General features: G+C 41.5%; 1 protein-coding gene across 3 annotated transcripts in view; it reads left to right on the top strand.

The window, feature by feature from the left end:
- TTC21B (tetratricopeptide repeat domain 21B) overlaps window positions 1-18,948 on the top strand; it is a 32,364-nt gene that overhangs the window by 10,532 nt on the left and 2,884 nt on the right. For 2 of the 3 annotated variants that reach the window (XM_079975948.1, XM_079975950.1), the window contains exons 9-25: window positions 265-457; window positions 739-836; window positions 2,396-2,596; window positions 3,948-4,077; window positions 4,645-4,802; window positions 6,176-6,400; window positions 6,946-7,184; window positions 10,349-10,421; window positions 11,798-11,908; window positions 13,161-13,299; window positions 13,395-13,501; window positions 14,316-14,504; window positions 14,630-14,740; window positions 15,991-16,072; window positions 16,373-16,523; window positions 17,201-17,362; window positions 17,743-17,938. In XM_079975948.1, the coding sequence (XP_079832074.1) occupies window positions 265-457; window positions 739-836; window positions 2,396-2,596; window positions 3,948-4,077; window positions 4,645-4,802; window positions 6,176-6,400; window positions 6,946-7,184; window positions 10,349-10,421; window positions 11,798-11,908; window positions 13,161-13,299; window positions 13,395-13,501; window positions 14,316-14,504; window positions 14,630-14,740; window positions 15,991-16,072; window positions 16,373-16,523; window positions 17,201-17,362; window positions 17,743-17,938 (2,565 nt within the window). The remainder of the gene's footprint in view (window positions 1-264; window positions 458-738; window positions 837-2,395; window positions 2,597-3,947; window positions 4,078-4,644; window positions 4,803-6,175; window positions 6,401-6,945; window positions 7,185-10,348; window positions 10,422-11,797; window positions 11,909-13,160; window positions 13,300-13,394; window positions 13,502-14,315; window positions 14,505-14,629; window positions 14,741-15,990; window positions 16,073-16,372; window positions 16,524-17,200; window positions 17,363-17,742; window positions 17,939-18,948) is intronic. The other variant, XM_079975949.1, reaches the window with a different exon arrangement.

The raw sequence follows: 18,948 nt of genomic DNA, 5'->3' as shown, positions 1-18,948 counted from the left end.
CAGCGCTGAGGAACTGAGTTTTTACTCTGTGCATTCAATTGCAGTTAGTAATGCAAGGGGACGTTCTTCAGGTGATTATGTAAGTTGTGATCATACCGGTGTTTCATGCCACCCAAAAAAAACCGTCGCCCTTTCATACAAATGTTTGCAGATTTTTATTTTGACATTTAGTGACCGTTTCTAAAGCTTTAAAAAAGAAAACAGTGAAGTGGAGGATTTTAAATCTGCTAAAGTGTTCATGTTGGAAACTGTTCTTAATTATAGTGTGGCCGCAACCCACTGATCCTTCAGCAGACTCAGACTTTGGTGGAACGAGCTTTCAGCTTAGACCCCCACAATGCAGATATCGCTACAGAGCTCGGCTACCAGATGATTTTGCAGGGGAAAACGAAGGAGGCCTTAAAATGGTACAAGACTGCCATGGCTCTCGACGAAACAAGCGTTCCCGCACTAACTGGTATGGCTTAAAAACAGATTAGAGTTTTCAAGAGTATGCAAAGCCGATTCCTCTCTCCTCCCCACCCCCACCCCCTGAATAATTTTATCACTGCAAGTAATCTGGGTGATTGACTTTTTTAGTGTGATTTGCATTCTCGTCAGCTTATTGCCTCTCCTCCTTGTCTTTGAGCCTCTCTTACGCTCCTATAGACTTTGAAGCCTGGTTTAATGAAAAAGGAATTCTAAACACCGAAGGCTCTATGCAGAGCAGAGCTGAAATGGGATGACTTTGCATTACAGGAATTATCCGGAGCCAGCTAATGGAAGGGAAGCTAGACGATGTAGAGCAGCAGTTGGAGTTCCTGAACGAAATCCAACAGTCTATCGGGAAATCAGCAGTAAGAGAACGATCCTTTCCAAAAGTGCTTTGATTCTAACCTCACTGAGGAGGCTAGAATATTTATGTGGGCAGATAATTCTTGATAGAGGGCTCCGGTCTTCCTTTTCTGCTCCCAGTTCTTGGGTTTCAAAGCAGGGAATCCATATGTGTGCAGACGAGGTAATACATTTTTGAAGCATTTTTACTCCCAGAGTGGCTAACAAAGATCCGTAATAAGACAGTCCCTGCCCTCAGGTTTACAATCTAGAAAACGTGAATGACACAAAAGGGGTGGGGGAGCAAACTCTGGCACTATTTCTTAGTTACAGAGCTCTTAGATGGAACGTTAAAAGAGAGGAGCCAACATTGCTTCAGTTACCCTGTTTCCCCTATCTCTCAGCTGCAGCCTGATTGAATGGCTACTGCTAGGTGACATTTGAGGAAGGAAGGAGCCTGATAGAACTGCCAGTCGTAAGCCATCTACAGTTTCCCTCAAACTCTGTGCAAAAGTAATTTCTAACCTGTTTCCCCTTCATGTTGCTTTGACCTCTGTTGCTTACCCAAACAGATGATGTTGATGAAAATAAAAAATTTTAATACACATTTTTATTGGTTTTTACGCAAATACAATAACCATTAAACACTTATCCTGCAGTACATTGAATGGTGTTTGTTTTCTCCATTATATCCGCAATGAAAGGCCAAACCCTTTCTCCAAATCCTGCCTTTGCCCTGCTATCTTTGGACATAGACTTAAGCTCCACCCTGCACCACAGAGAACTAGTAGGCTTCTTACTGACTGCAGCACGATGAGCGATAGCTCAGCAATGGAAGAACCAGACTGAAATACCCCTGAGCCTATGGGAAAATCATATCTGGGATATAATACTTTTTTTTTTTTAATATCCTTGATGCCAAAGCCTTCGTGCGACTTACATAATGGCTGCACTGAGGGAAGGAAAGGATAAATGGAAGACCACTCCCTTCCAAAAACAAAGGGTGTTTTCCTGACTGTCACGGATTTGGGGAGGCAATCAGTCACATACTGGCAAGTTCAAATTGCTTTTGTGCAACAGACTCCCCTGCCCCAGACCTGGTGACAGTTGACACCTCCTCCTCCTCCTTCTCGTAAATGAATCTTAATGAATGCTCAGTAAATAGCCAATGTCATCTAGCCTCCCTGCAAACTGTACTAAGAAATCAGCTCAAGAAACAGGTCATTTGGAAGTGACCAGAGACTGTGCTCATAGAGCACAATCTGCTAACCTGCTGTCTTAATTTAGAGGTCTTAATTTATCGGGGGGGGGGGGGGAGATGATACAATTAGTTGCTAAGCAACACAGGCAGTTTCTGGAACAAAACTACAAGCCTGTTAATTCACAAGAGTTCACTGGGTGAAGAACGTCCAGTGGATTTTTATCATTATTAAGAGCTAGTTACGTGCCTGGAAATGTGTCGCAAATCAGGGCATCTGGGTGTCAGAGGGCAATTTCTAGTTACCAGTGTTGACCAGTGCTAGGTGAATCATGACAGATTTAATTATAGATTTTCCCATGTAATTTTCTATTTGTTTTGTAGGAATTATCTTACTTGCGTGCAGTGTTGGCTATGAAGAAAAACAAAAGACAAGAGGAAGTTATTACTTTATTGAATGATGTGCTTGATACTCATTTTTCCTCATTGCAAGGCTTACCTCTTGGTGTAGAATATTTCGAAAAATTAAATCCTGACTTTTTGATAGAGATTATTAAGGAGTATCTTAGCTTTTGCCCAACGCAGGTAAGTAGCTAGGATTTTTGTCATCCTAAAACAACAACCATTTATTATTATACTTTGTGCTCAAAAGAAGGTTTCAGGTTGAAGCAAAGACAATTAGGACGAATCGCCAAGATTCTGAGCAGTGTCCATTATAAGGACTGAGTAATAGTTAACAGCAGAGTAACTGCTAAAGTATTTTTGTTTTCCTTGTAAATAGGTCCAGAATATTGTCGTGACAGAAATTAGGTGCGCTACATTGTGTCATTTATGGATGCGGCGAATATGTGAAAGATTCCTTTTGATCCTGGTCATCTGCTTAAAGAGCTGATTGTTTTGTTTTTAAATCTGGGATGGGAAAACGTATAATAATAATAAAAATAGTAATAATGTTATTATTTATACCCCTCCCATCAGAACGGGTTGCCCCAGCCACTCTGGACGCTTCCAGTACATATAAAAACATAATTAAGCATCAAACGTTAAAAACCTCTCAATACAGGGCTGCCATCAGATGTCTTCTAAAAGTCAAATAGTTGTTTATTTCTTTGACATCTGATGGGAAGGCATTCCACAGGGCGGGCGTTACTACTGAGAAGGCCCTTTACCTGGGCGCATTTAACTTCATTCTCGCTTTGAGGGAACTGCCAGAAGGCCCTCGGAGCTGGACCTCGGTCTCTGAGCTGAACGAGCTGAGTGGAGACACTCCTTTAGGTAGCCCTACAGATGTTTGTTGGGCCCCACTCCCATCACCCATGACCACTGACCGTGCTGGCTGAGGTTGGTGGAAGTCAGAATCCAATAACATCTGGAAGGACACAGGTTTGCCACATGTTTTAAGGACTCTTCTTGAGCTTGAGTGAGGGCAGCAAAGTAGGTTTGGGGCTTTGCTGTGAGAAGACTTTGAAATATTAGTAGAATCCTACCCCTAACTGTATCTGTACTAGTTGGGTTCCTCCCTCCCTCCCCCTTCAAGTTTTTTCTTCCTGGAAGAGAAAACTGAAGATTTGTTCCAGTAGGAGTTTATGTCCATGTTCAGAACCAACTCTCATTATGCCTTTCTGCCCTCTTGTTGGCCTGCAAGAGCTTGCAGGCCTTCCCTCTGAGTCAGGCCAGCATGCCAAAGGCAGAGTGCTGTGTGGATTCATAGAGTTGCCTCAGCACACAGCCTGTGTGGCTGTAAGTCAGCATTGCCTCAAAAAGCACAGGTGCTTCCTTCTGGAGAAGATCTAGAAAACTGCCTGTTGAAAATACACTCCGAATTTTTATCTCAGCTCAGATATACATTTCATTGGGTTTTTTTTTTCTCTTTAAAGAAAAAAACCCTCCCGCTTTCTCAATGTAATCTATCAAAGTACTGTTTGTTTATCTCAAGCCTGCAGGTCGAGGACAACCTCCTTCCCCGCTTCTCAAGCCTTGTGCATCCGTTCTTGAAACTGTGGTTAAAACTGTTCCTGGTCTCCTGCAAGCCGCCTATTTAGTTGCAAAGGTGAAGTATTTGGCAGGTAAATCTCTCAAGTTTGAACCAATGCAAATATTACGTCAGTAGCTATTGCAAGAAAAAAATAAATAAAGCTGCAGTGTGGAGTGCTCTCTGTTAAGGATTACACACTCCAGCCCACAATATCAATTAGTATGCTTGGTCTGCATTGGGGTGTTTTGGTGTTCCCACCCCATCCTTAAACAGTTCCCTAGCCTGTTGCTACCTCCCTCATGTTGTGCTGTTAGACTATGTAAAGCAGTGGCACCCACACCTTGAACCTTGCAAATAGAAGAAATTGTTGAAGCGCGTTTTGTAATTTGAAACTGTAGTACAGTATGTGATTCATAAAGCACTGTAATAGCCGAGAGGTAACTTGCAGCTGGTGACTGGTGTGCTCTCTTTCTTACAGCAGGTTCTTTAGCTGTTGGAATATTTTTTTAAAATGTAACCATTTAATAAATAGTGCTGGGACGGAAGGAGGTATAATCCGTGGAAACGAACCTGTCTTGCAAATGCAATCCTAAGGCAGCGTGTCAGCATACTGAATTTGTTTCTCCCCTTCATTGTTTTGTTTGCTTAATCTGATTAGGTAACACTGAAGCATCCCAGAGCATCTTGCAGCACTGCATAGAACAGAATCCATCACACGCAGATGCCCATCTCCTTATGGCTCAAGTGCATTTGTTACAAAACAACTTCAAACTCTGTTCTCAGTCTCTGGAACTCTGCCTAAGCTATAACTTTGAGGTACACTTGATTGGAAAATCTAGCCCAGCATACTGAAGCTCTTTATTTTACTTCCATGCTTGATTGGCATTTTAATTTGCTGCCAGTATTATTATTACTTTTTTTTGCCCATGGATAAATTGTCAGGACATCAATAACCGTCACATAACAAGGAAACATATGCATTTCGCTATTTAACAAAGAGCTCTTAGTTGAAATCGGCAGTATCAAAAGTCAGTGCAGGGTTTCAGGCTTAGGAGTTGACTCCGCTTCGTGGGTTTTTTTTTCTGCCTGCAGTACGACAGAAACCCTACTGTGGTTGCAGCCCCAAAGCCCTGGCAGTATAAATTTGTTAGGCTTTTCCCTTTTATCTTCATATTCTTGCAGGCCACATGAATTAGCTTTAGACCCTTTTTGGAAATGTTGGGTTTAAGTGAAACAGGAAACTACTGCTAACTGGCTTACTAGTTTGTCTGCCCATTTTGTGCAAAGGGAGAAGCAGAGGGAGTGCATAGGCTCATTCATCTTAAGACGAGATGTTACCATGTGAATGCAGTCAGAGGCCATCGATCCTCTGGCTGGCGAGAGGGCAAAAGTTAATAGGAAAAATAAATGAATGATTTAAAAAAGGTAAAGGACCCCTGGATAGTTAAGTCCAGGCAAAGGCGATTATGGGGTTGTGGCGCTCATCTCGCTTTCAGGCCGAGGAAGCCAGTGTTTGTCCACAGAGAGCTTTCTGGGTCACGTGGCCAGCATGACTAAACCACTTCTGGCACAATGGAACACCGTGATGGAAACCAGAGTGCACGGAAACGCTGTTTACCTTCCTGCCGCAGCGGTAGCTATTTATTCGCATTGGCGTGCTTTCGAACTGCTACGTTGGCAGGAGCTGCGACAGAGCAACGGGAGCTCACCACCATCTTTAGTGCGATGTAATAAGTAGTTCCTGGTTGTGATCTCAGTGCACACATAAATAGCAATCTTGCTGAAAGCTAAGCAGGTTTTCATCGGATCAGTGTCTCTAGGATCTCCCCGTATCCTCAGCTCCCTGAAGGAAAGGTGGGATATAAGTAAAAGAAGGGTTTTTAAAAAAAATGCAAGAAAGGAAAAAATAGGATTTTGAGATATTTTGAATGTTATGGGCCACTCTTGAGCAAATGTAGCTAGCATCAACCTGAGTAGAATGTAGTTGCTTTAAAAGCAGGAGAGAGCCAGTCCTGTTGTCCTGTACTAAAGCTTAGTAATTCTAGATTACTTTTGCAAATAGCTTAAAACAATGTACATAATTATCCCACTAATATAAGTATGATTTAACATACTAGATGGTTAGGTTTTTTCTTTTCTTCTTGGAAGACTGTACAGGACATAGATGCTGATTATGTACTCTTCATTAGGTCAGAGAGCATCCTGTGTACCACTTAATAAAAGCTCGAGCCCAAATAAAGATGGGGGAAATAGCAGAAGCCGTTAAAACCCTGCAGATGGCAATGAACTTGCCTGGAATGAGAGCAGCCGCACCTTCCTCAAAATCAAAAACAAAGAGGACTGAAATCGACGGGAGCGATCGTGTGTCCGTCTATCTGGAACTAGTAGATGCTCATCGGTTGAATGGCGAACAGGTATGACAAGATTCTGTTTCATACCTAAAACTGGTACATATTCTTTGGATGTGGTCTGCAAATTTTGGATACCTGTTAGCAGAAGTACAATTTTTAGAGAGTGCTTGCGATCACCCTGCTGGCAGTGACAGATGATGGGTTGCATCCATTTGTGGAAGAAGAGGGGGTTATGGTTTTGCAGATTTCCTCCGTACCTCTGTACATGCTGCTTCCCACACCTATTCTGGAGGGTTCCTCATCTCTTTGGAGCTTGTTCACTGCCACGCCCTTTCCTGCAAGGCAAGTACTTTTTTAGGGTACCGACTTAATTCACACAAGGCAATGGTGAGGGCCACGAAGTCCAGTGGTGCTCTGTGTAAACCAGTTGTGCCACTGGGGGGGGGGGGAGAAAGCTGCCACAATGGCCGCCTTCCCAGTGCACAGGGTTTCCTGGGCAAATACGTTGATGTGGAATGGTCTCTGTGAAAGTTCCAAATTTGAAAGCCACAGTTTTTGCAGGGGCAATTTAGGCACAGATTTAACAAGAACGGTGGTCTCTTTTGAAGCACGAAGCCATTAAAGTCCTCCAAGATGCTATCAACGAATTTTCTGGCACCCCGGAAGAGCTAAGAGTTATGATTGCTAATGCAGACCTAGCCCTTGCGCAAGGTGACGTGGAAGCGGCTTTGACGATGCTCAGGAATATAACCCCAGAGCAGACTTACTTTGTTCAAGTCAAAGAGAAAATGGCAGAGATCTATCTGGAGCACAGGAAGGACAGGAAGCTATACGCAAGCTGTTACAGGTAAGAGCTTAGCTTGCCAAAATAATAATAATACTATGTACCAGGTTCATTTGGTGCCTGTTTCTTCCTGAAGAAATAAACCACTTCACTGAAAAGTACTGTGCATAGATGTACATTGATGTACAAAAAAGCCATTCATTTTGAAATATTCTTTAAAACAAAAATACACGTCGGGAAAACAGCTCTGAGTCACTGCAGCATTGATCAGAAACATACACCTGTATGCCTGCAGTTTTGCTCTCTCTACAGCAGAGGTGGGCAGCCTGTGCCCTTCTCTATGTATGTTTGGAGTACAACTCCCATCATCTATGGCACTGAGGCTGATGGGAGTTGGAGCTCAAAAGCATCCCAAGGGCCACAGGTTCCCCATCCCTGCTCTACTGTTGAAGCTATCACAGGGCAACTGTGTTTCAGCCTGTAACCCCCCGCAACAAGGATGTGTCCATTTGCTTTTGGAATGGTATGGTTTTGCTTCTTTGGAAAAGGTTGTCAATAAAATATTGTGCCTTTTTAGTACTTACAGTGCCTAGGGAAGGTATTCAGAGCCCACAGATATCTGCTTCTTCCAACCAAAGTGTGTCCCCTTCTACCCCTTGCCTCAATTTTTATTTTTATTTTTATAATAATTTTTATTATTATACATTTTATAAATTTCCATCCAATTCTTCGTTCAATCCCGCATACAACAAATCATAGTTATTTTTTTACTTCCTTCAACGTCTCTGACAATCATCCGTAGTTACACCTTTAATACACATTCCCTTCTTTCGTATTGCCATTTTTCCTCCTTACTCCTATTATTTCTCATAAACAATACTTATTTTCTTTTTTTACAGTGCCTCTTTAAATCCCGCTAGCGTTGTATTCACACCACATATATTTTTCAGATAATCCACAAATTTCCCCCAGTCTTCGATGAACTTTTGTTCTTTAGTATATCTAATTTTCCCAGTTAATTTATCCAGTTCTGCATAGTCTATCATTTTTAGTCTCCATTCTTCTATCGTCGGTATTTCCTCTTGTTTCCACTTCTGGGCCAACAGGATTCTGGCTGCCGTTACCGCATACTGGAAAAGCTTACAGTCCTTTCTTCTGATGTCCTTTCCTACCGTACCTAAAAGAAAAGCTTCGGGTTTTTTCACAAAAGTATATCTTAACATTTTTTTCAACTCATTATATATCATTTCCCAAAAACTTTTCACTTTCTTACATTCCCACCACTGATGAAAGAATGTCCCTTCCTTGTCTTTACACTTCCAACATTTGTTATCAACCTTATACATCTTTGCTAATTTTACAGGTGTCATATACCATCTATAAAACATTTTCATCACATTCTCCTTCAGTGTAATACATGCTGTAAATTTTAAATGCTCTTTCCACAGTTTTTCCCAATCTTCAAATTGAATATTGTACCCAAAATCCTTTGCCCACTGTATCATTACCGATTTAACCTCTTCATCTTTCGTATTCCATTCCAGCAATATCTTATACATTTTTGACAGAATTTTATAGTCATTATTTATAATGTCCTTTTGGAAATTTGATTCTTTTTCCACATAACCCTTTTCCTTCAGATCTTTTTTAAATATTTCATTTACTTGGTAGTGGTGCAACCAATCATAAACTAAATCTTTAACTTGTTCATATGGCTTCAGTTTCCATTTTCCTCCCTCATTAGCTATCAGTTCCCCATAAGTGGCCCATTTGTTTCTCATATTAATCTTCTTCACACTTATTACCTCTAACGGGGACAGCCAATGTGGAACTTTTGGTTCCAGTATATTTTTGTATCTCTCCCAAACCTCTATTAATGGACCCCTGAAGATGTGGTTTCCAAATCCTTTATGAACCCTCTTTTTGTCACACCAAAGGTACGCGTGCCACCCAAATCTATTATCAAATCCTTCAAGATCTAATAATTAATTATTTTCTAACTTTATCCATTCTTTTAACCAACATAGACAGGCTGCTTCATAATATAGTTTCATATCTGGCAGGGCGAAGCCTCCTCTTTCTTTTACATCCGTCAGTAATTTAAATTTTATTCTAGGCTTCTTCCCCTGCCAGATATACCTTGAAATCACTTTTTGCCATTCTTTAAAAATTCCTATACCCTTTAGTATGGGTAAGGTCTGAAATAAGAATAACATCTTTGGTAGCACCGTCATTTTTATCGTAGAAATTCTTCCCCAAAATGATAATTTCATTCTGGCCCACACCTCCAGATCCTTCTTTATTCCCTTCCAAACCAGGATATAATTATTTTGGTATAGATCAATATTCTTGGCTGTTACCCAAATTCCCAAATATTTAACCTTTTTCACCACCTCTATCTCTGTTCGTTGTTGCATTAATTCGATCATCTTTTGATCCATATTTTTTACAATCATTTTTGTCTTTCTTTTGTTCAATCTGAATCCTGCCACCGTACCAAATTTGTCCATCTCATCCAATACCTCCTCTATACTTTCTGTTGGTTCTTCCATAGTCAGTACCAAATCGTCGGCAAAGGCTTTAACTTTATACTCATTTTGACCTACTGTTACCCCCTTTATTTGCTTGTTTTGTCTAATTGCATTTAAAAAGACTTCCAGAACCGTTATAAATAACAATGGCGATAGCGGACAACCTTGTCTTGTTCCTTTAGATATTTTTATGTCTTCAGTGATAACATTGTTCACTATTAATTTTGCTCTCTGTTCTGTATAGATTGCCTTTATGGCCTCAAATTTTTTAAAGTCTTACAGTAAGTATGCTAGACTCAATTTTCCAGATGTTATGATTATCCCAGTTGTTCTCTTGGAGTCCTTTGTTTGAATGAAGATGCTCTTCTGAAACATTCTTTAGTTAGCTACGTGTTCTATGACACAACTGTTACAGCACTGGTATCAACAAGAAAGCACATCAGATAACAGATTTCGGTGTCTTCCTTAAAACCAAGATTTCCAGGTTAACAGCTCGTCTTAATTTGCTTTCTCTGGAACACCTCCTCTGTCCTTGTTAAATCGAAACGTCTGAAGACAAAGGAAGCAAACATTCGCCACCGGTCTATTAAACAAAAAAGGGAAAAAAATACCTGGCCATTGAAAGTTGGCTTACTGCACTAGTAGCAAACAGATTCAACTATTGACATGATTTATTTTCTTTCTTCTTATTTTCAGAGACCTGGTGGAGAAACTTCCAAGTTCTCACACCTTTCTTCTCCTTGGTGATGCATATATGAATATCCAGGAGGTATAAGCATTTGTAGCTTTAGGGGTTATGGTTAGAAGGTTTCAGTTCAAGAAGGAGCACCTCTGTTGTGAAAAGTACTGGCTTACACAAGCCCTGACCCCAGCCTTGTAGACATTTTGTTGTTGTCATGAGAGACAATGGAGTGCCCCATCTGGAGGTGAGGTCAAACTGCTGTGTTAGCAGCACTGAAGTGACTTCCCCTGGGCAGTGTGTCTAGAGGTCCTGGGCGGCCCAGACGACAAGACCCTCCTCTCAGCCTCGCTGCTGTGGTCCAAAGAAAAGCAGAACAATACTTTGGCACCAGCTTGCCAGAAAGAGGCATACAAGGCACCATCCAACAGTCTTAGGGACTCCACTTTGGATTTGTGTAGGGTTTACTCCTTAGCCTTTCTTCTCCTGAAGATGTCCTACAAGGCAGTCGGTACGGATTTTTCCTCTGGGTTTACTCCCGAAGCCTTTCTTACAAATATACCTGCAAGGCTGTGGAGGTTTAGAATCAAAGTTTTCCTTCTCCTCGATGGGCTACCTTTCCTAGTTGACGAGCCCCATCTGCCCCTCACTTCCCTATAAAGCAGGCATAGGCAAACTTGGCCCTCCAGATGTTTTGGGACTACAGCTCCCATCATCCCTGACCACTGGTCCTGTTAGCTAAGGATGACAGGAGTTGTAGTCCCAAAACATCTGGAGGGCCAAGTTTGCCTATGCCTGCTGTTGTGCATGTGTAGAAACTGCCTTCTTGACCATTGGACCCATACTTGGTCTCATCTGTTCAATCCGTTGGAGCTTGTCTTTGTATGCAGGGGAAGCCCCTAACTCACTGAGGGTTTGAAACCCATTGGCTACTCTCACCTGGTTTAGCTGGCCAGCTGAAGCCGCTTCCTGGAGTGTGGTTGCTGTTGCATGCTGACATTGGTAGACATATGTAACCAGGAATTGCATGCAGTTGACAAAACCAAGCAAGTTACTAGAAGGAAGCCCCTCTCCTCAGTGTCTATCACAGAAATACAGGTGTTTTTTTGTCTGTTAACTTCCTCTTTGCAGGATAGTAACTTTCATGGGTTTATTTACAAGGCTGCCTGCCCCTCAGGAGGGAGAAATGGAAAGAGAATGTACCAAATGGGATCACCATGTGGCAATTCAGATTTTTCGTTCCCCACTTGGCTTTGTGCCCTTGCCTTATCCCAAGACTCCCCACTGGAATCTTGTCTCCTGATTAATATTATTCGGTTTTGTTTCGTTGTATCTCTATTGATATACTAGATAGAGATAGAGATAGAGATAGAGATAGAGATAGATAGATAGATAAATGGGCCTTGCAATCACTCATGCTTGGGCTTCTCATGACCTTACTGTTTTTCTATTTTTCTTTACCCTAGCCTGAAGAAGCCATCGTGGTATATGAACAGGCCTTGAAGTTGAATCTAAAGGATGGAGCATTGGCTCGCAAAATTGGGAATGCCTTGGTCAAGACTCATAAGTATACAAAGGTATGTGATGACCGGCTTGCATGCATCCCGATACAATCATTTCTGTAACATTTCCAGAAATACTTAACCTGCCCTCCAGAAGAGCCCAGGATTGTGGATGTCGATGTGCACACACAAAAAGAATTAGCAGCATGTAGAATGTTAAAATATTCTGCTCTGAAGTTTTTAGTTCTCTGTCTTTCCTCCATCCAGCTCTTCCTGCCCCCAGTTTTTAGTGGCAGCAGCTGACCAGTACAGAAGTGAAACGAGGCCAGCTAGCCAGAAGAGGGTGGTTTTTGTGGGTCAAAGTGAAATGCAGGTTTAAAAAACAATAATTTTTAGGTTAATATTGTTTGTATGAAAACAAACAACAGTAACAAACAACTTGAGGGGGTTAAAGGAGGGAGAGAGGAAGGAGAAGACTCCTTTCTGATGCACTGGAAATCTGTCTAAAAAATAAAATAAAAAATATCCACATATGGATTACACAACGCCCAAATGCCCCCATAAGTGTCCAAGTGTTACTACATGCCTGTGGTATTCGGCTTGTTCATGAATGGAGAGAGCTGTAAGTGCATGATGGAGGACAATGCCTTATCTTTCCAGTGTTACCACTCCCATCCCCAGTTTCATTTTCCATGCAGAATTTAAACTGTTGGCCTGTGAAGGGCACAGTGGGCTTTGGGGATGGTCACAGGATCAGAGAGGAAAGTGCTTCATATAATCAAAATTAGTCAGTCCCCAAAAGGCTATTAAAGTTGCAAAGAAACAGAATCCTCACAGCTTAAAAGATCCTCGCGGTGAGAGAAATTGGGGTTGGGGGATGCCATGGTCAGGCACACATGCTCAAGGTCTGAGGTCTGGGGCTGACAGTGCAGCAAACTCTTAACCCTTAGGTTAAGAATGTTCATTGACCTAATTCAAAGCACATCATATCTTGTTGCAGATTCCTTCTGCAATATTTTATTTTCAGGTTTGTGTATGATTTTTTAAACAAATGTATAATTCATATAAAGAATTATTGAGCTGTGACCAGAACAAAATACGGACATATCAAAAAGAAATTTGCCTCTAGTTTTATATTTAGCTATTAATCTGTGCAAAGTATTGATTTACTAGCTAAGATAGTCTGAAGGCAGCTAAGATATTCAAATGGCAAACGTAATTTTCCATTTGAGTGTCAGGGAATCTTCTCCTTTCTGACACCTGCAGCTCCTTCAGAAATGTCAAACAGGATCTTTCAGATTATTTGTTTGTTCATTTATTATTTTAGGCAATCAATTATTACGAAGCAGCTCTGAAAACTGGGCAGCAGAATTTCCTTTCTTACGACCTGGCAGAACTATTGCTGAAATTGAACCAGTATGAAAAAGCAGTAAAAGTCCTTCGGCAAGTTTTGGATCATGAGTCTGGTACGTACATCTTATTTGCTTCATATTTTTTTAAGAAATAAAGAGATCACTATTTGTCAAGACTTTGTATCAAATATATCTCTCTGTTTCTGCAGTAAATGATTTGTCCTCTCTGATGGAAGATACGCGTTACCAGGTTCTTCTGGCAAAGGTGTACAGCAAAATGGACAGGACGGACGATGCTGTTGTTTCCTTACAACAGGTAAAGAAATATTAAATATTGGCATGTTAGGCCTTTGGTGGCAGAAGAGAGATACTTGGTTACCTGGTAGCAATAGAGGAGATCAAGCTTAAAATGGTGCAGGTCTGATATTATTATTACTTCTTTATTGCATTTGTATCCTACCTTTTTTCCAAGGAGTAAGATGATGCACATGGTCTGCCCCTCTTCATTTAAACCTTACAAACAACCCTGTGAGGTAGGTTAGATGTAGATGCAGTGGCTGGCCCAAGGTCACCCAATGAGTAGCACCAGCAGAACAAAAAAACATTTTAATGGTGATAATGAATTATTCCCCTATTGCATGTGTTGGGTGACTTCAACTTTTCCCTCACTATTTTACATTAGTGACGTTAAAACAACTCCTGCCATCCCTTACAAAAGTCACTTCCTTCCACCTACAGACCTTTGACTGTTCAATTTGTTAAGGTATGTCAGGCAACAAAGGACCAGCTGTTTGCTCCCACCAGTCAAGCACAAGAGTTAACTTGGCCTCTGAGCTCAGTTGGTGGAGCATGAGACTCCTGATCTCAGGGTTGTGGGTTCGAGCCCCACGTTGTGCAAAAGATTCCTGCATTTGCAGGGGGGTTGGACTAGATGACATTTGTGGTCCCTTCCAACTCTAGAATTCTACGACTCTTATGTTGCACATATCAAGACAAGGACACATACAATAGTGATTTAGAGAATTGGTCCTTTTTAAAATGCACAATTTGCTCCAAATCCACCCCCCCCCTCCCAAACTTCATCCGATATTATTATTTCCTATTGGAAGCCTCTTTTGCTTTTCCACCAGGCTCAGGAATTGCAGGCCAGAGTACTGAAGCGGATTCAGATAGAGCAGCTGGACGCTGTTCCTGTTCAGAAGCAACTAGCAGCTGAAATTTGTGCAGAGATAGCAAAGCATTCAGCGGCCCAGCGGAACTATGAGAAAGCAATTAAATTCTACAAAGAAGCTCTTGTTCATTGTGAAACGGACAACAAGGTCAGTGAGCACTAAGAGGAACCGTTTTCCCTCCGGCCTTGCTTAAGAGGTGTGGTGGTTGGGATGCATGTTGTAAATAGAATGAAAAATTAGCGAAGAGCTTCTATTTATATTTTAATCCTCAGGTGATGCTAGAACTAGCCCGTTTGTACCTTGCACACGATGATGTGGATGCATGCCAGCGCCAGTGTGCTCTGTTGCTGAAGAGTGATCCAGATAATGCGCCAGCTGCCATGGTCAGTTATACACATGCTCTCTGTAGGATGACTATTTAATGACATTATTTTAGGTTTTAAGAAAAACGTTAAAGGGACACCTCTCTAATGTCTTCTGAATGCATGAGCAGCTTTTCTCTATTGAAATATACACTCAGAGCAACGTACCGATGGTAAGAACTACAGTGGAACCTCAGTTTTCGAACATAATCTGCTCTGGAAGACCGTTCGACTTCCAAAACATTCGAAAACCGAAAACCATTCGAAAACCAAAGCAGTTACTTCCGGGTTTTCGGCGTTCGGAAGCCGAAACATTCGACTTCTGAGACGCTCGAAAACCGAGTTTCCACTATAATGTCAAAAGAGAATCTAACAAAATTATTTTTAAAAAAACTTTTAACATTTAGTACAAAAAACACCAGCAATGTGCTAAACTCAAATGCTGACAGCTGACAGGCATTAACAAGCAAAAGCTTTTTGATACAAATGGTTTTTCCCAAGCCAACTAAAGTTTTATATAGAAATATTCCATGGTAGGTCTCCCTTGTCCAGGTGTTTGAGAGCATAGGAGCCACCACAGAAATGGCCCTGCTCCTTGCCCTCATTGACTGTCCGTAAACAGAGGGGTACAGACTAAAGGTGCACCCACTAACCTCTGAAAATGGAGAGAAACCTATGAGAGAAAGAGGTATGCAGAAGCAAGGGCTGTCAAACAATTGTGCCTTAATGTGGTTCATAGCAACTCTGCCATTCTCTACATAAATGACATTTTCATGGAACTACCTGCCATGATCCTGAGTTCTCTTCTGGTCAGCCACCGCTAGTTCACATTCTATTAGCATATACCATGAATTTTTACAGTCACTTATTACATGGAATCATGTTAGCCATCTTAATGCCCGTTCACCCAACTTGAGTTCCTTTTTGTGCTCTTCACAATCCCTTTTTGTATTTGCTACCCTGAACCATTTGGCATCATCAGCAAACTTGGCCACCCCACAGCTCACCCCGACTCCAGATCACTTACGAACAAAATAAAATAAAACACTGCTCCCAACGCAGATCCCAAGGAACCATTGAAGCTGGTCAATTTTTGTTCTTTAACAGCTGTGGGTGTGGCCCCTGGCCATTTGGTATGTGAAGAAGAGTTTAGCCTCTAGCCCATTTGAGTTCTGCACTCCGGTATAGGCTGATTTTGCAGGATAAAATTGCTGTGGAGAAGGTTTTGTGTTGCTTTCTGTTTCCTTAGCATCTCTGCTTTGTGCTTGTAGATGATGGCTGACCTCATGTTCAGGAAACAGGACTACGAACAAGCGGTGTTTCATTTCCAGCAGCTTTTGGAACGCAGCCCAGGTGAGCATCAGATCTTTTCATGGCTCCCTTTTAACAAATCTTTATACTAAAGCTACACGTTGATGGCAGAGCAATGCAAGCTCCCTTTGCACCAGGCTAGAAGAGTGGGTGGATTCCGTCAGCTGCCTGCAGAGTGTGACACCAGCATCTCTCTATTGGCACAGAGGGGCCCTTCTTCTGCCTACCAAACATTATAGTTCTGGTTTTACTTAACACTCTTAGATGTTTATGCTTCTTTCTTGTGTTTAATTTTCACAATGTGCTTGCTTTCTGTAATGCCCGGAATGCTTACATTAACAGATAATTATGCAACGCTATCACGTTTAATTGACCTGTTAAGAAGAGCTGGAAAGCTAGAAGAAGTTCCAAGATTTATTGCCATGGCTGAGAAACATTCCCCCAGGACAAAACTCGACCCAGGTTTTCACTATTGCAAAGGATTGTATCTTTGGTAGGTGTGGCTAGAAAATCACTAGTATAGTGTCAGTGAGAAAGGGTTGGTTTCCTTTGCTTTCATGACACGCCAGGCAAGCAAATGCAGTGTTAATGTCTGGTTCTTTCAGTTCACTTGTTTTCTTTGTCCTTCCAACCTTTACAACAGTGATGGGAGAATTTCCACTCTGCAGGATTAATGATAGTTTGGCCCAAACAAAGCCCCACCTATCTATCTGCTGACATCTTATGATGTCACACGCAGGACAGGTAAACTTGTGGGGTCAAACTGAAGTGGAAGATTCAAGAGTGCACTTAGAGGGTATCCCAGTTCTCCTTTTTCTGCTGCTGGTCCTATTCAGGGTCTTTCGAATTTGCCGCCTTTTCTCTACGGCCCTGTAAATGTGCCAAATTCAAAAAACAAATTACAGCTGGAAGATTCTTCCTTTTGAAATTGAGTCACTTGGTGTCATGTGATGACAAGTGGTTGACAGGTGGTGGCTCTTGGGGCACGGGAGTTTTGGATCCTGCCCACCAGCCAGATCCACTTCTCTACTTCTGCTTTGCAACTCCTTGGCTCTCTGCTCCCTCATTTCTTTCTCCTTGGACTCTTCCTTTCCAAATACAGCTGCCTGCCAGCATCATTTTCCCAGTTTCCTTGTGTTTCAATTCATGCAAGTGTGATTTCCTGTTTAGGTACACAGGCGAACCAAATGATGCACTTCGACATTTTAACAAAGCGAGGAAAGACAATGATTGGGGACAAAACGCTGTTTATAACATGATTGAAATCTGCTTGAACCCTGACAATGAAACAGTGGGAGGTGAAGTGTTTGAACACCTGGACGGTGACGCAAAGTGAGTGGCAATGAGAGTTTTAGAACTCCTAGTATTTTAGTGCAGTGTTTTGTTTTGGTGTATCTTGACTGGCACATGGAAGAGTCTCTACAAATTCTTTTTGGGTACCAGCAGTGAGTGACGGGTTGAATTCAAGCGGGGAAATGATGGGAACCAGATTTTATTTTATTTTTTACTGATTTCTATAAAAATGCATCATGGATAAAAGTTGATGACAGATATATAATTAAAGGCTCCTAAAGGCTAAACTTGTGTGCTATTGTCAGCTGGCTTTCTAGGGCTCATTCTAGCTATTTTCAAAATCCCGATTGAGTAATGGAAAGCAGAGTTTCTGATACACAAGAACTGATGCTGTTTCTTTTATGCATGTATGTATGAAGTAGCTCAACAGAGAAGCAAGAGTCTGTGCAGCTGGCTGTGAGAACAGCAGAGAAGCTCTTAAAAGAACTGAAGCCTCAGACAGCTCAAGGCCATGTGCAGCTCCGCATCATGGAAAATTACTGCCTTGTGGCAACCAAACAAAAATCAAATGTTGAGCGAGCGCTGAACGCCTTTACAGAAATTGTGGTTGATGAGGTGGGTTGTTTATAGTGTCTCTGTTCAGTTGAACACAGGTGTATTATACACATGTAGGAACCTCATACCTACAAATAAATGTATTCCATGCACTGTCCATTGCTTTAATAGTAGATTATATTTGTCACACGTGTGTCATACGTGTGTAGGAAAACCTTAAACATGTTGCAGAGTTCAGCAGAGTTCCAAAAAATAGACCAGAGGCAATAGTACTTCATTCAGCAGAGTTTTACTTCTGCTGAAGGCAAATGTAGTGTAATGGTTATCAAATCCAGTACAATCAGGACTTGCATACAGAGTTGCAGCACTTACAAACCTAACTCATAATAAGACTAAACCTGAATACTATACAGAAACAGAAACACCACACCAGAAGGAAGAGAGCTAGAAAGAGAAAAGTAAAACTCAGGGTTCTTCTGGCCTATATTTATAGTCAGCATGACCTTAATTGGAAGAGATAAGAGAACTATTTCAAAGCAGCTTCCCAGAAGGTATAACCCAAACAATCATTAACCCTTCTGCCTCTGCTTCTCTCACACAAAGAAGCCTCTAGTAGCCTCCCGTATTAATCCAAATAGAAAAGAATCTTTAGACACGAGATCAATACTTTCTGCAGTAAGAAATGCAAACTGTCAATATTAAATATCATTTTTCAGAGTGTAGTTGTACTAGGTAAAAGATTATTCTTTTCAGAGGTGTTTGTAACAGAATAATAAACATTAGTAAGGAATGCTGGGAATCTCCCCCCCTCCCCTCCAGTTTGTAAGTTTCTTACTGCCACTGTTTTTCTTTCATGCAAGAAGTCCGCTTGTGTGAAGTTTTATTGAATTAATCACATTGTGGCTTTAGAAAGGCGTTTTTGGGGTTTCGATTATTTTTTTCAACCAGCCCAAGTGCTAACCTAGAATAACCAGCCGCTGTCAGGGCAAAAGCACTGTCCTTTTGAGAATGCTGACATTTATTCTGGGTTCTCTGTCTTCTGAGTTGCATCATATTGGTCTTTTTTGCAG

Source organism: Podarcis cretensis (assembly GCF_951804945.1).
Source record: "Podarcis cretensis genome assembly, chromosome: 1".
NCBI lineage: Eukaryota > Metazoa > Chordata > Lepidosauria > Squamata > Lacertidae > Podarcis > Podarcis cretensis.
Note: the sequence above shows the minus strand (reverse complement) of the source record. Positions and strands in the feature narration are given on the sequence as shown.